The sequence below is a fragment of the Alnus glutinosa genome, chromosome 2, assembly GCF_958979055.1.
Source record: "Alnus glutinosa chromosome 2, dhAlnGlut1.1, whole genome shotgun sequence".
NCBI lineage: Eukaryota > Viridiplantae > Streptophyta > Magnoliopsida > Fagales > Betulaceae > Alnus > Alnus glutinosa.
The window spans coordinates 33,409,991-33,425,664 of record NC_084887.1 but is presented as its reverse complement, the minus strand read 5'-3'; the positions used below and the strand labels follow the sequence as shown (position 1 = coordinate 33,425,664).

The 15,674-nt window shown below is 36.6% G+C and overlaps 1 protein-coding gene across 4 annotated transcripts; it reads right to left on the bottom strand.

The window, feature by feature from the left end:
• Positions 1-1,694: 1,694 nt before the first annotated feature.
• Positions 1,695-10,175, bottom strand: LOC133859610 (ribosome biogenesis protein WDR12 homolog). Of its 4 annotated transcripts, XM_062295070.1 has the most exons (16): positions 9,993-10,175; positions 9,593-9,675; positions 7,332-7,504; positions 7,134-7,234; positions 6,713-6,819; positions 5,926-5,961; positions 4,714-4,799; positions 4,374-4,432; positions 4,200-4,310; positions 3,975-4,094; positions 3,242-3,385; positions 2,574-2,682; positions 2,330-2,466; positions 2,188-2,223; positions 2,013-2,106; positions 1,695-1,888 (listed from the first exon to the last, which is right to left on the bottom strand). In XM_062295070.1, the coding sequence occupies exons 3-15, from the start codon at positions 7,492-7,494 to the stop codon at positions 2,014-2,016; spliced, it is 1,302 nt and encodes a 433-aa protein (XP_062151054.1). In that variant the 5' UTR covers positions 7,495-7,504; positions 9,593-9,675; positions 9,993-10,175; the 3' UTR covers positions 1,695-1,888; position 2,013. The 4 variants fall into 4 exon arrangements, with proteins under 4 accessions (XP_062151054.1, XP_062151056.1, XP_062151053.1 ...); XM_062295072.1 differs by lacking the exons at positions 9,593-9,675; positions 9,993-10,175 and adding an exon at positions 8,256-8,396 and having other exon boundaries at positions 2,006-2,106; XM_062295069.1 differs by lacking the exons at positions 9,593-9,675; positions 9,993-10,175 and adding an exon at positions 8,256-8,396.
• Positions 10,176-15,674: the final 5,499 nt, after the last annotated feature.

The following is a 15,674-nucleotide window of genomic DNA, read 5'->3' as shown; positions in this document are numbered from 1 at the left end:
CTCTTGTGAGGAGGTATATACACCATCTCCTCGTGAAATCCATTTTCGAACTCCTATGGGGGAGGAGGCATGGAGCTTGTCTCCATTCTCCTCCCTTTCCCCTCCTTCCTCGGATCTCCTTTCCTCCTTTCTTTTTTTTTTTTTTTTGGTTTTCATGTGCAACAAAGTCAAATCTATGGGATTTTGTTTTTATGCTCAGCACATGCATCCTCTCTTTTCGCCTCCTTCACTCCAGACGCTGTCCTCCATTACTGTGCACATGTTGCACACGTCGCTTCTGTCTTCGCTCCGTTTTAGTCCTTGCGTCTGCTTGTCCTTTTTTTTTTACTCTTCAGTAGTGCTTCTCCATAGTCGGTACCCTCTTTTGGGCTATGGAGATTTACTGATCTTGTTACAGTTTTTGATTTGGTGTCCTCCAAGCTATTCCTGTTGGGTACTGCCCTTACCGGTCATCGTGGCGTGGCTTCTCTTCGGCGGTTCCGATCCAGTATTCTTCAGTACTTGTTCTATTATTGTGAAGCGTCTCCTCGCTTGCCACAATTATCGCTTCATAGGTTGTTACGTTTACAAAACTTTGCCTCTATAAATTGTCATTTGTGCCAACTCCAGTTCTCCAAATTGGTCGACTCATTTATTTGACCCATTCCCAACAATTTTAGGTTTTACAACATTGATTTCTTGTTGTTTTGGAGCTCTTGTTTAAGTTGCCACACCCTTTACTTTTACTTTTCATATTGGTATCTCCCTTTTTTCCCTTCATTGAATTGAATAAATTTTTTTTTTTTTATTTTAAAAAAAAAAGTAACTATGGGTCAAGATTCATTTTAGGCAAAAGACGTCGTGCAAAGTGGAGGCAAACGTTGAAGGCAAAATTTACTTGAAAGAAGAAAATAATCGAGTGTGTTTAGTTTCTCCAAATTTCAGCTTAGGACAAAGAAATTAAGAAAACCAAATCGAAAGGGAGAGGGAGGGAGGGAACATTCAAGAACTTATTGTTGACGTCTTTAACGAAGTTCTGAGGACATCAATGGAGAAATTGAAGTTCTGTGGGCATGAATGAATATGCATTTTATTATTATTATTATTATTATTATTATGGAAAACGAATATTTTTTTAGTACATTTGTTCCACTAATAACCGTTCAAAACAATTTTTAGTAAAACCCAACCAACCAGAACATCAATTACTTCTCTTTTTTTAATCCAACTGTATGGTTGTTGTCCTACCAATCCCTCACAAACATATTGCATCCATTATCATGCAAGCCACAAGGACTTTGAAAGCATTTAGGGCTTGCTTTCTGTTCAAGTACCAAGTACAAGTTAAAGGAGGAGAATTTCATTGATGATCATGAGCCATCAGCCCCGAGTATGGAGTCTCGAACCTCTCTTGATACTTGAAAAATGTTCGGGTTACTATAATCATTTGACTATAACAAAAATCAATTTCATAAGACCCAATGCCTTCGACAGCACCGGTGAAGAATTTCGATGGTCCGACATCATGAAGGTGGTTTTTTTTTTGTTTTTTCTTTTGACACAGCAACGCAAAATCGATTAATAGCTGATGTGTTACCATCTATATATAATGCTAGGAACCATTCAAAGGTAGCACATGAAATTTCCCAATGGAAAGAACCATTTAGATAAAAAATAAAAATAAAAAAAATGCAGCAGGATCCAAAACACAAACGTTAAAGTTTCAGTCAAAATTTATATTTGAGTCTGCTATGTGGCATCGGAAATTCAAAACATTAACGTTAAAAATCTCAGACAAAAGTAACAAACTCTCATTTTATCTTGTCTCTATTACCCGGGCAATCCTTGGCTCTCCGGTTATGCTCGGGCAATTCCTAAAAGACTTGGCTGCATCCGATTGCGACTGATGCTAGAAGAGGATAATGTTGAGAGAGAGGACAACATCAGAGCATACCAGCTTGTAAAAGTGTTGAAATTAAATTGCAAGTCCACGATTCAAAAATCAGAGTATGTACATGTACAGCACCTTTTACCTTATAGCACAGGAATTCCAGAAGAAATGCAGAGCTTTGAGTCTGCACCACCACTAATCACGCTGTCACCTCTCCACCAGTCAGCACATAGTACCTGAATTAACAAAAGAGGCCACCTTACTAACGAAAACTCGAGACTGTTTGCAACAATGGCACAGAAAGAACAATTTTATACCTTGTCTTCATGCGACTCAATGACAGCTAGAGGCCACTGCAACAAGACAAAATATTGTTCAGCAAACAATTTTTTCTAATGTTTGACACTGGCGGTGCAAATGAATTACAACTAAATAGTAGGAGCAGGGAGAATTTGATACCGCAGTTCTTAGATCCCATAGCATTACTTTCCCATCATAAGATGCTGAAACTAAATGAAACCAAGATTTTTTATGCCACTTGCAAGCCGAAACCCAAGAAGTGTGAGATGAGAACTGAAAGACCGGAGCAGAAGTTCCTTCAAAATTGATAATTTCACGTCAGATGCAAATGTGTGTCACTGTGTGTGTTTGTGAGAGAGAGAGAGAGAGAGAGAAATCAACAGCACTTCGCTCTATTAACAACCTGGTTTACGAGGATCCCATATCCTAAGAATGGGGTCAGAACCACCAGCTGCAATGAGAGTAGCACCTTCACCTCCAACATCAACGCAGCTGAGAACTTTCCCACAAAACTGTCCATGGAGGAGAATGTCATAATCTAAACTTGGGGATGAGTCTCCAATTCTGAACATAAAGAAAATCTAGGAAAAGAAATGTGTTGCTTCTATAGCTTGTCGCATGCATCTAATGCAAAAGGAAACATGCTTTGCTGTTTCCAGGAAAAGAAAAAAATTAAGAATAAATAAAGAGTTCAAAATGGAGAACCATCCATAGAATTGGCATTTTGCAAATAGTGTTGATTCTTTGTGCGCTGCAATCAGTGATTATGATTTGATTCCATGTGGCATGAACATAATGGTAGAACATAAGCCTGCTTCAAGAAACTTTGATAACCAAACATATGCCCATCATTCACCACAAACAAAGTAACATCTTTATTCTTCTTCTTTTTTAATAGAATTGCCCAAAACGGTTAGGGAATGCACAATGAAAACAGATGATAAAACACACGTAAGGAGAGATATGATTCAAACAAAAGCACTACAGTGATAGCAGAAAAGCATGAGAATCCAGAAACACACACATACACAGAGAGAGACAGACGGGCAATTGAAGGATATTTGCACTTACTATGTCTGACAAATCTTTGCCTGTCTCGACATCCCATCTTCTAACAGAATGATCCCATGATGCAGAATAAATTGTTTCATGCTCTGGCCATACCACAGAAGATACACATTGCGTATGGCCTACAAGTGTGGATACAGCCTCCCCCTAAAAGCAAAGAAAGAGTATTAGATGATAACAAAAGTGACTTGCCAACGAACATAAAATTTGCAGGTATCTATGAAAAGATTTTAAGAAAGAACACAAGCTACCTGAACTAAAGAACAAACATACAGACAAAAATAAATATAAATAAAATTATAAACAGAGTTCAACATGCAACAATCTTCTACAGCTCCCTACAAGAAATAATTTCTTTATAACTGTATGATGAAAATACTAGCCTTTAAAGGTGCACCAAGACATCTTAAAAATGAGACATTAAACTCTTTGTAACATTTAAATTTAAGTATTTCCTTTCCCATCAAGTCAGTACTTTGTTCTGTGAACAGGATCACATCAAATATTTCATATTCAAGTTCAACAAGCCAAGACCAAAAAATAAAATCATCTGATGCAAAAATTTCACTTAGGTTACAGTTTTAAAGTAGACTCAAACTTTACATAACTTGATTTAAATTCGAAGTGAGCTTTTCTGAAAAATGTTTTTTTCCCGGGGAACAGCCTCCAGAACACGTGTAGTGGTTGCAGTTGTGTGGAAGCATAAAAACATCAAGTGAGCATGAAACATGTATACCTCCAATTGAGATTCATCAGCGTGGTCATTCACTTTTCTCTTCTTAATTGACAGATCACCATCAGTGTTGTCATTTGTCTGCCATAAATTGATCGTGCAATCCCAAGAACCTGAACAAACCTAAGTGCATGTAACCAAAAAAGAAAAATGAAAGTGATAAGCTTGACTTAAAACCTCCCCAACATAAATATCAATAAATATAACACTAAAAGAAAATAAACAGACCATGTCTCCAGAAGTCTGTGCTGCAACACTTTGCACTGATCCTCTATGTCCACGCAAAGTTTTGAATGCTCTTATTTTGATTGGATTATTTACGGGCTCCTCCGTATTAAACTGTCATGTAATTAGTCAGGAAATCAAACTTCCAATTTAAAAGGAGTAATTTTTTCCAATTACCTTCCACAGCCGCAGGGTGCGATCTTTTGAAGCAGTGGCCACAGTAATACTTTCAGCACCTGTTTATACAGAACAACTTAAAAATTGACAGCACAAAGAAGTAGCTAATGAAACACTGGCTATTTGAAGGAAGCATTTCCGAGCACAAAAATTGTACATGAAAAAGCCACTTCAGAGGCCAAGTAAGATGACGACAAATGTATAATACCAGATCACTTCATACATAAAAGATTTTAAATTATTCAGGCCAGCAAGGTCTGGGTTCTGGTGCAACAATTAATATGTGCATTTCTAGCAAGGAAGAAGCACATGAAAGATAATTGATCCGTATGTCTTGTACCTTCTCGGTTGATGACACCAACAGAAGCAACTCCATCAGAATGTCCTTCCAATATATGTGTACACACTCCAGCAGCTTTCCAAAGCCTTAAAATAGATACAGGTCAAATTTTGTGCACAGTAGAAGTTCCTTACCATCAGAAACTAATTAGGTTTTATACTAGGAAGCACCAATACTGACATGGGACATGGTTAAGATACAATATAGATACAACTTAAAAACTAGAATATGGTGAGGACACAACAATTAATTAATTAATATATTTTTAGGTATATTTCATGTTAATTTTAGGTTTAGAAAATAAATAGCAAGCATCAGTACCTCCCAAAACATATCTCAAAATAATTTAAAAGCAATAATAGATTACTAAGAAATAAACAATATCACCCTAAAAGAAGGAGAAAAAAAAATGGGGCAGGGGGAAGACAACTAGTGGTGGTTTTGGACTCTTTTTGGTCTTCATCCCATAGCAGTTCAGCTAGAAGTGCATAAAGGTTACAAGTCTGGTCCCTGGCCATGCTGAGCTCATACAGGGCCTACTCCAAATACAAAATCTATGCCAAGCCTTATTCAGGCTAGTATATGCAAACGTTAGTTCAGCCCCAACAAACTCCCAACCATGAGCTTTTTTCCCGCACACCAAAATCTTTCGTTTATGTCTCGCTCTCGGTCTCTGAAGTTCAATCCTCTGCTCCACCACCCCACCAGAAAATGGACGGGCACCCGATCTACCAACTCCCTCAGGACACCTCCAATAGATCTTCCCAACCTTCCCTTGCCGTCAGATCATGATATGTCGCTCAGTCTGCAAGTTCTAATCCAGAGTTTGATATAGTGGCATAGAGAAAGCCAGTCAAGCTGTTGTGGGCCGTTGCTTAAGAGAGAAAATGAAGTTGGGCTTCTTACTTGTGTCATCATGCATGTGTTGCTTTCTTTCTTTTCTTTCTTTTTCTTTTTTTCTCTCTCTATTCAACTTAAGCCATCCACCATATCCCTTTCCCATGTGTCTGAAATTTAGAAATATTTGTTTGATATTCGGACATGTATTAGACACGTTTCCAGCCCTGTTGGATTGATTTTTGTGTCTGATACATTTCAGACACTGATACTCTAGGGGTTTTGGAGTATCTGTGCTTCTTAGGCTTTATATAACCACAGAAAGTAAGGAAGTTTCAGATAAGAAGATTTAATGAAAATTCTTCAAATAATTACCTTGCTAAACCATCATAGCACCCAGTCACAATGAACCTGCAAAACAACACATTCAAGCCATATTCAGAACTATAATTTTCTCTTATTCTTATTTGTAGTCAAAAGTATAGGATTTAGAGTGTTTGTTGATAATCTGCATACTTCAATTGTATTGCAGTACTTGATATATATAGAACCGAAACATCTAGATAATCTCTAGATGTGATTTACATCAAAACAACTTCTATCTCTAGATGTGATTTACATCAAAACAACTTCTATCTAATCTTATCAACCATATCTCTTAACATAAGAGACCTAATATATTTACAACTCAACAACTTAACATTTATCTAAAATAGGAACACTTAGTCTAACTCAACTACTTTAGCTTCATCACTAGAAGATAAGTCTTCTGATCCAATAAAAAGAGCTCTATGGAATATTAACATTCAGGACAATCTGACTTGTAATAATGTCAGCACTACTGCACCATGACTTGATGCACTGTGCTAATAATCTATGAAGAATCTACCATGCTCCTAGGCGCTAAAAATATATTGATTAACAATTGTCCCAAGGATGCCGCTTTGAGATTCTTATATATATATTCAACCTTGAATATGAAGTATATTTTGGGTTTTACATTATAATATCCTCAGCAAGTTAGCTATAAAACAAATGAAAAACAGAAATTCCTGGATCAAAGTGCAAAAGGGGTGATCATGATTAGATAACTAAGCAAGCATCTCATTATCTAAGGACTCCTAAAAGTACCCATGACAATGCCAAGTATTCACATGCTTACCCAGGATTAGAACCATCGACTGCACTGACCCAGTCATCGTGAAATGAAGGTTCTTCTTCTTTCCGTGGGGCCACGGCCTTTATATATTCGATTTCCAATATCTTTTCCTGTAATGGGGTGGAAAATTCCAGTTAGATATCAAAAATAAAAACAACTATAGTGATTTTTGAAGATTGTAAGCTTCTATAAAGCCCTCTCTTTTACAAATGATGCGCTCAAACAAGGCCCAGTGCAATGGACATTTCATAAAAATCAACAAAACCCACATATTTGTGACTCCCACTACATGAAAACACCCCCTTAAACATCCCCAACACAACCAACATTGCACAAACTAGAGCAGTCAAATCCAATTCTTTCTAAAACAAAAACTTCCATCAATCTTGCTATAACAAAAGTGAAAAAAGGGGAAGACAAGTACCGCCGAAATGCCCTTGGCAAGAAGAAACTTTTCAAGCGACATCCGCACCAGCTCGCCATCAATCAGAAAATCAAAGGGCTCAGCTTTCCAATCAAGATTTCCTGCTCCCAAACAGCACCACATATAAAAAATCAGATTTTCACTCACAAATCACGCTTCACTTGAGAATTCGAAGGAAAATTAGTTAAGCAACAGTACCGGCTTGGAGAAGATTGTTGACAACGGTGGAGAGGCCCAGTCTGGTGAGATTGGAAGGGATGGCAATCGACGAAGGAGGAACTTTGAGGGGAGGTTTGAGCTTCGTCACGAACCGCACTTGGACCCGCCTTGAATTCTCTTCGGCTTCCCCATCCATATCCATCTCTATCAAGCTAGGATTTTGTGTAACACCCCAGTTTAGATAATTCTAATAATTTAATATTTGGTCGCACTACTATTCTTATTTTACTTTCGAAAATGTTTTTGCAACGTAATGCAATAGAAATATATAAACTATAATAACGGAGCAGGCGAGCAGCAGGTAAATTTAAATTATCGTCAATTTATAAACTATATAAACGTTTCTTTGAAAAAAACAGCTTTCGTAAACCTCTTAAAAAAAAAAAAAAAAAAAAAAAATCCCTCTTATCATAAAACTATTCTATAACTCAATCTAATCCATAAACTCGTATCATCACATAGCAAGCATTTTTTGTAAAACATTACAGTTTACTATAAACATAAAAAACTAGGTGGCTTATGCAGTTTCTTTACTTTAGGGAGGGTGGCTGTGGGGTTTCGGCTTGTACTGGGTGGCTTTTCGTTTGTTGAGACTTTCCATTTCTTCCCAATTTTTTGTACCTTGTTGGGTTTGCGACAACGAGTGAGGAGAAAGCGGTTGGTGGTGACGCGGGTTTGAGGGTGCTGTTTCCATGAGGTGTTGAAATGGAGAGGCGCTTCTCCGTGGAAGCAAAAAAATTCTTCTTTTCGGTGAGAGTTGATAAGGCAGACTTTCGTTTGGAGGAAAGGAGGAAGGATTTTGTAGGGTATGTCTTTGTGGGTGTCCAATGTTCCGTTTGGCTGGTGGATACGGTTGAAGAAGTGTTGAAGTCTCCGAGTAAAGAAGATTTCGTCAAGTCTTACCGTGAGGATGAGAAGGTGCTGATGGTCCGTGGGGGTGGTAAATTGTCTGGGCGCTCCTTCGCGGAAGTGGTGCGCGCAACACCCAGTTTTGCCGTGGCCTCTGGTGAGTTAAAGACGCAGCCTTTGGGTCATCTTGATTTGTTTCCAGTGGCGGATTGTTTTGAGTGGACGAATGGAGGTGAGATTCCGAGACTGGCGGTGGACTGCTCTGACTCTGAGCTGGAGAAGAAGCTGAAGAGGGCGGAGGCTGTTTGTTTCAGTGGGGGATCAGAGAAGAAGGCAACAAAGAAGAAGGGCATTTTCGTCATTCGCTGGCAGAAGAAAATTCTAGGGTATGCGTGGAGCAAGTTGTGCGATCGGATCAAGGCCGAAGTGGGTCGGGTGGTTGGTTTTGGGCTGGACCAACTACACTCTGCAGGCTTTAGAGGTGTCCGTTTGGGCCGGTTCAAGTCTAAGACCAAATCATTAATTTACTTTTTTTCTCCAAGTTTAACCTTTAGATTCTTTAAAAATTGTATCGGTCCACTCCGTTTTCATGCCCAAAAACATCATCACAACAACATTCTTAATGAAACCCCCAATAGCCAAGGCCCAAAGCCCAAAGCCATTAATCCATTAAAATCCATTTCAAGTTTGAATTTAACATGAACATAAACCTATCAGAAAATCTTTCATTAATTGGTAAATGATGAATCATTCCTAGGGTTGGCAGTTGGCACAAAGTACTTCATCCATATTCATATACAAGCCCAATTCCAAACACCAACAATCAACCAAAAGCAACATTACACCAAACCCACGAATCAACCTACAATAACATTACTCCAAACCACCATTCCCAGCCCGCCAAAACTCCAAAACGCCCGACAAATTACACCCACCTAAAATTTTCCAACATTCTGTCGATCCTCTAACTCACAGATTCAAGAACACAAAATACACATTATAGATTTTGTAGCAATCTAAAATACTCTGCCCACAATATCTAAACTATGGACACATACCAAACAATAATTTTCCTTTGATTCTCTTATAAAGGTGTTAACATCAAACACAACCCACACAGGTTGTTCCCAAAAAACACAAGAAATCAAGTTACAAATCTCACACCACAGCTCCTCTCAGCAACACCTATAAGAATCACCTCCCAATCGGTCATCACAAGCATTAAGCTCTAAGTTTCAACCAAAATTTTGAAATAAATTGAAATTAAGATTAGCCACAAATCCAATAAACAGATTTCACCACCCAGTGAAAAACTAAATAAATAAAAGCTATAAACCGATTGGGCATCTCCATAACACAAAGGAAAAAAAAAAAAAAATAGGGAGTCTCACCTTGCTTTAAAGTTTCTCGTGGCTGTGGGTCTTCTTGGAGCCTCCTCTTCTTCTTCTTCTTCTCCAGACAGTGCTCTCACTCTCTGTTAGGAACCCTCAAATTAGTATTATTATTATTAAGCTAATAAATCCTTTCCTTTCTAGGTTAGGATTATTTCTAGCAATGTAAGTGCCGTGGAGCTATTCACTGGATAAGAATATCAGTAAATTGCTATAAGCAATTTGTGGAGGACAGACCCCCTCGAAGTGGTCAATCTCATTTCTTTTTCTGTTTTCCTTTTGTTTTTCTCTCGTTTTAGTTAATAGGAACTGATCGGTTCTTACCATCTGTTATCAGACCAGCTCTTTTTTGGGGTGTTTTTCTATAAGGTGCAGTGAGTCATCGTTGCGAGTGGATTACCTGTGCCGAGGCCGTGCAAAAGCTGGGTTTTCTCTCCGCCCTGAGCTGGTGCTGGTGCTAGCTGTTTAGCGGTGGGTTGCGTGGTGCTGCAACGTCGGAGCAGTGTCTCTAGGCTGAGTGCAAGGACGATAGTCGGTGGCTGATGGCGTTCTCTCTTGTAGCGGCGAAGGCTGGAAGAAGCGAGGGAGGCTGGTATAGTGGTGATCTATATGCGATTGAGTTTATTTGAGAAAGAAGGTGCTGTTTGGCTGCACCACTTGGTGGGAAGTTATAATTCCAGTACACGGATAGTCTTATTCCCACACAGGTACTCTCTCTTAGTCCGGTTTGGTGTCATAATCTACAGTGTTTGGTTACAATTTTCTGTTGTCCCTATCCCAGTTTTACCGTAGCACGGGTATAGCTTAAGCTGCATAAGGGCACAAAATAGAAAGAAGGAAGAAAAAGTTTACACCCTTCACTCATAGACAGAAAAGAGAGCTCGTGTTACCGACTTAAGTCAGTGCGCCGGCAACATTCCACCGGACGAGGGTTTGTTGGAATCGAGAATGGATCCGAATTTTGTTGAAGAATTGAAGGAAGAGCAGTGCTACGGAGAATTTTGCTTCACCATAGCATACTTGTAATTACAATAATTATAAGTATGCCATAGTGAAGCAAAATTTCCGCGTGAATTTCAAAAATTTTGCTTCACCTAAGCTTTACCTATTGGGAGAATTAATATAAGCATGTGTTGCAAAAACAATTTAACGAGCCCTAGACAATCGAGGGGTGAATTCTAGGTCAGGAAAAAAGAAATCAAGTTATTAGAAGTCCGATCGCAAAGAGGGCAATACGTTAAGTCAGATAAAAATTAAGGGTTACCGACAATTCAATTTCGAATAGAGCAAGAGTACGGATCTCCACATATGAAATTAGAGTTCTTACAATAGGATGATGGATATCCAAATGGGAGCGATTATTCAAATACCACTATAATATACCTGATTAAAGGTGGAGATAGCATTAATTAATTTAAAAGGGGATGTTATACATAGGTTTGATTGGTTGGTAGCTAGCCATGGAGAACCAACATGGGATGAATTTGTGGAATGACTCCTTCAATTTGGTCCTTCAGCATATGACAACGTGGATGGAGAGCTAGTGAAGATTCGACAAACATCCACTGTGAGTAAATATTAAGGCTGTTTTGAGCGCCTGTACAACTGAACTTGAGGGTGGTCTGAAAAGCAATTGATGCAAACTTTTATTGAAGGCCTTGGGTCATAAATCCGATGAGAAGTCAAGGGGGAACGCTCGAGGACAATCACAACCGTTTTTTGAATTGCAAAAGTTCATAAGGAAAGGCTTGACAAGGAAAACTTTGTAACAACTAAAGTAGTGAACAATATAACTAGTGGAAGTACCAATGCTTGGAATTCGGCTCATAAACTTCCTATTACCTAGTTGACACAATAAGAGCTCAATTAGCAACGATCAGCTAAGGGACTTTGTTGACATTGTGACGAGAAGTAGCATAGGGTACACCAATGCAAGTAATGGAGATTGTTAATGATTGAACATGTAATAAGAGTCGACTCATTCAGATTGATAGCGGGGAGTCTGAGTCCAATGATGAAGAATTTGAGAATACAAAATATCTTATGGTAGTCATAGTTCATGCACTAACCTATTCCAACCCCCAAACATTAAGGGTTAGTGGATATCTCAAACGCCAATGAGTAACAATTTTTATTGACACAATTAGTACCGACAATTTCTTAAATGGGGATTTTGCCAAAAGACTCTGGATTTCGGTAGAGCCCATTGACCAATTTGAGGAAAAGTTGGCGAACAGAAGAACCTTGACTTGTCAAGGTAAGTACTCGAGAGCAAACCTTTTAATGCAAAATCAATAATTGCGAGCATATTTTTTTCAGTTACCACTGGGCAATTATAAAGTAGTATTGAGAATTGAATGGTTGAGAATTCTGGGATATGTACTTTGAAATTTCTTGAAATTAACTATGAAATTTACATTTAATGGGCAATGGGTGATTTTTCAAGGCAAGCGTGGAGGAAATGTTACTACTATTAGGATATAACGTCGAGGATGTTTTGTTGCAATTGAAGCATTAGGAGGCAAAGATGAGTAGAGAAGAGAAGCCAAAGATAGAATCGCTTTTGGCGATATATTTTCATAACCAAAGGCGTTGCCTCCAAAAAGCGCTCACGATCACCGCATTCCTCTCATGCCTATGATTCTTTCTACAATCCTGCTAGGTTAGGATTATTTATACTCTATAAAAGCAATGTAAGTGTCTTAGGGCTATTCACTAAATAAGATTATCAGTAAATTGCTATAAGCAATCTGTGGATGATAGACCCCCCTCAAAGTGGTTAATCTCTTTTATTTTTCTATTTTCCTTTTGTTTTTCTCTAATTTTAGTTTATTAGAACTTCGGTTTTTACCTCTCTCTCTCTCTCTCTCTCTTTCTCTCTCGGTGTCACAGCAAAATTGGGAGAGCAGGGATATAACGCCCCTAAAATTAATTCATTATGATAATTAACTTAGAGTGCTACGATCAATATTTAAGACCTTAATTATTGGGGAACATGATTTTAACAAAGGGGACCAAACTCTTAGTAATTTGTGGGGAACAAGGGGACTAAATCGTAAAGTTGGTCCTCAATGCTATTTAAAAAATTAAAAAAAATTTAAAAAAAAAAAAAAAATACTCTTAGTAATTTTAATTTATCCAAATGACCCTTATCACTTTCTAATTACAAAATTTCCCCAATTTTTTTTATTCTTTTTTTTCCTTTTCATTTCTCGATTATTTAAAATTTTAAATATTTTTTCAAAAACCTCTCTTAGTCCAATTAAAATCTCCTAACATTTTAAATCTCATCCGAAATAAAATTAAAACCTAAAAATAAGTTCCTTAGCTATAAAATGAAAGCCTACAAACTAAATTCCACAAACAAAAATTTATTTCCACAAGTATCTATGCATTTCTTTAAATTCCTCCAAATTTATTATTTTGTCTATAAAATATTATAATTTAGTGTGTGTGTGTGTGTGTTAAAGTATTGATTAAATTTATCTCTTCCTATCAACTTCAACTTTTAGGATAAGTGGTGATTTCACATGGTATCAGAGCCACGTGTTTCTTGTGATGACAGGTCTTTTTCTTTCGTTGTTATCCACGTGTTTGACTATTAGTTGTCACACGTGAGGGGGCTTGTTAAAGTGTCCCACATCGTTAAGATTTCCTTCACCTGTGCGCTTTATAAGCCATAGTATCCCCTCCTCTCTCAATGCATCTTTTGAGAGTGAGTAAGGCCCATAGACTTTTACACGGTATCAGAGCTAAAGGTCCTGAGTTCGAACCTTGACTCCGTCATTCACCTCTCATTTCAATTAAATATTCTACGTGTTGGACCTCATCTATTAAAAGGAAGTCTGAGCCCACACGTGAGGGGGAATGTTAAAGTATTAATGAACTGATTAAATTTACCTCTTCTTATCAGTTTAAGCTTTTAAGATAAGTAGTGATTTAACAGGGTGCTATTTGTGTGTGTATAAGAAATAGAGAGCAGGGTTTAAAACCTCTTTATCCGGAAATTAAAATTAAAATTTGGGGTGCTATATTTGTGTGTGTGTAAGAAATAGAGAGCAGGGTTGTGTGTGTGTGTGTGAGAGAGAGAGAGAGAGAGAGAAGTATGATATACTCTCACCACTCCAATACACACGGTGTTGTGTAATCTTTAGACCTCGTTTGGTTCGCATAATAGACTCTTAGAATATAATAATCATTACTTTGTTTGGTAGGAGTTGTTTAATACCAGCCTCTGTTTAAAATAAAATAAAATTGATAGTATTAAATAAGGAAATCAAATAATAATATATTATTATTAAAGTCATTCTTAATAACTTTATTATCACGTTGAACTTTGCTGAGTAGATATTATTTTGGCCAATATTCCCATCATATTTTACACTGGACAAATAATCAATTATAAATTACGTTCCAAAGTCTCAACTGCCAACTGGATCGTCATTACATGAGATATTGGGGTTTTTTTGGTTGGATAATTACACCGTTGGTCCCTGTGGTATGTCATAATTATTTTTTACTCCCTATAGATTAAAAAGTTCATGAGAGGTCTTTGTGGTTAGCAATAATTACAAATCGATCCCTACAGTCAAATTCCGTTAAAAATTTTAACAGATTCCATCAAATGCCACGCCAACGGCACGTGTCGCCAATAAGATGGCGACACGTGTCTATCTTAATAAATAAATATAAATTTATTAAAAAATAAATAAATATACTTATTTAAAAAAAAAAAAAAACAAAAAAGAAAAGAAAAAAGGGGGCAAGGGGTGGCTCTTTTTTCTTTTTCTTTTTTTTTTCTTTTTTTTTTTAAAATTTAAAAATAAGTATATTTATTTATTTATTAATAAATTTATACTTTTTTATTAAGATGGACACGTGTCACCATCTTATTGGCGACATGTGGCGCTGACGTGGCATTTGAAAGAATCTGTTAAAATTTTTAATGAAATTTGACTGTAGGGATCGATTTGTAATTATTGCTAACCACAAGGACCTCCTATGAACTTTTTAAACTATAGGGAGTAAAAAATAATTATGGCATACCACAGGAACCAACGGTGCAATTATTCTTTTTTTTTTTGCTCTCTCTCAAATGGGTTGTTTCGATCCACACGCGACGTTAAAAAATAAAGCGTTTATAATTAAAGTCTGACGTTCAAAATAAAATGGGGAAAAAAATTAAATAGTAAGCCGATGTAAAGTCTTTAAAAATATTTTATTTAATTACAAATTCCTCTCTTTATAAGTTTCAATTTTTTGTCTCTATTTCTCTATTCAAGTCTTATTTAAACTTGAATTCCTCTATTCTTCTCCAATAACGTATTGTTCAAGATCTCAAAATCATTCCATATATGATCAATGACAATTTTTTATTTTTTTTGAAAAAAAAAAAGTTAGTTACAGTTGCTTCTGCATAATGAAGTTTTTCAAAATTAAAATTAATAAAATCATACCTAAGATCAACAATGTTACAAGAAAGATTAATGGATTAGCCATATTATTAATTGCAAATGAGATGTTAAAAAAAAAAGTGAATATAAAAATTTAATAAGTAATTTTGCATCTCAAAAAGCGAAGAATGATTTTTAAATAAAAATATAATATTATTTAATTAATATATAAATTTTTTAAAAAAAATGCCTCACTTAAACTTCTCACTTTAGGCCCCAAAATATATCGAGTCGGCCCCTATATACATGTTACTAGTTTTTCTACCTATTTTCGAATCTTGTATTTTTCTTCGATTTTGGTCAAAGCAACTTTGGGTTACCTTAACCAATATGTTTGAAGTTAGAGCTCATATGACATGTCATTAGGTAATGTCATTTTGAATTCATCCACTCTATTGTTTTTCTTTGGGTATCAGTAGGCAATAGTAACATGATCGGATTTAAAATATTACAATTTTTGTACAAACTCACGTAAAAGTATTTTAACAGTAAAAATATTAAGTAATAAAAATTGACGGATGAATTAATTGTTCAATGACTAACATGATAAATGTAACATAAACTACCATGCTAGTTTATATGAATTTGTAGTAAAAACTATATTATCCCTAACAGCAACTCGTAACAAT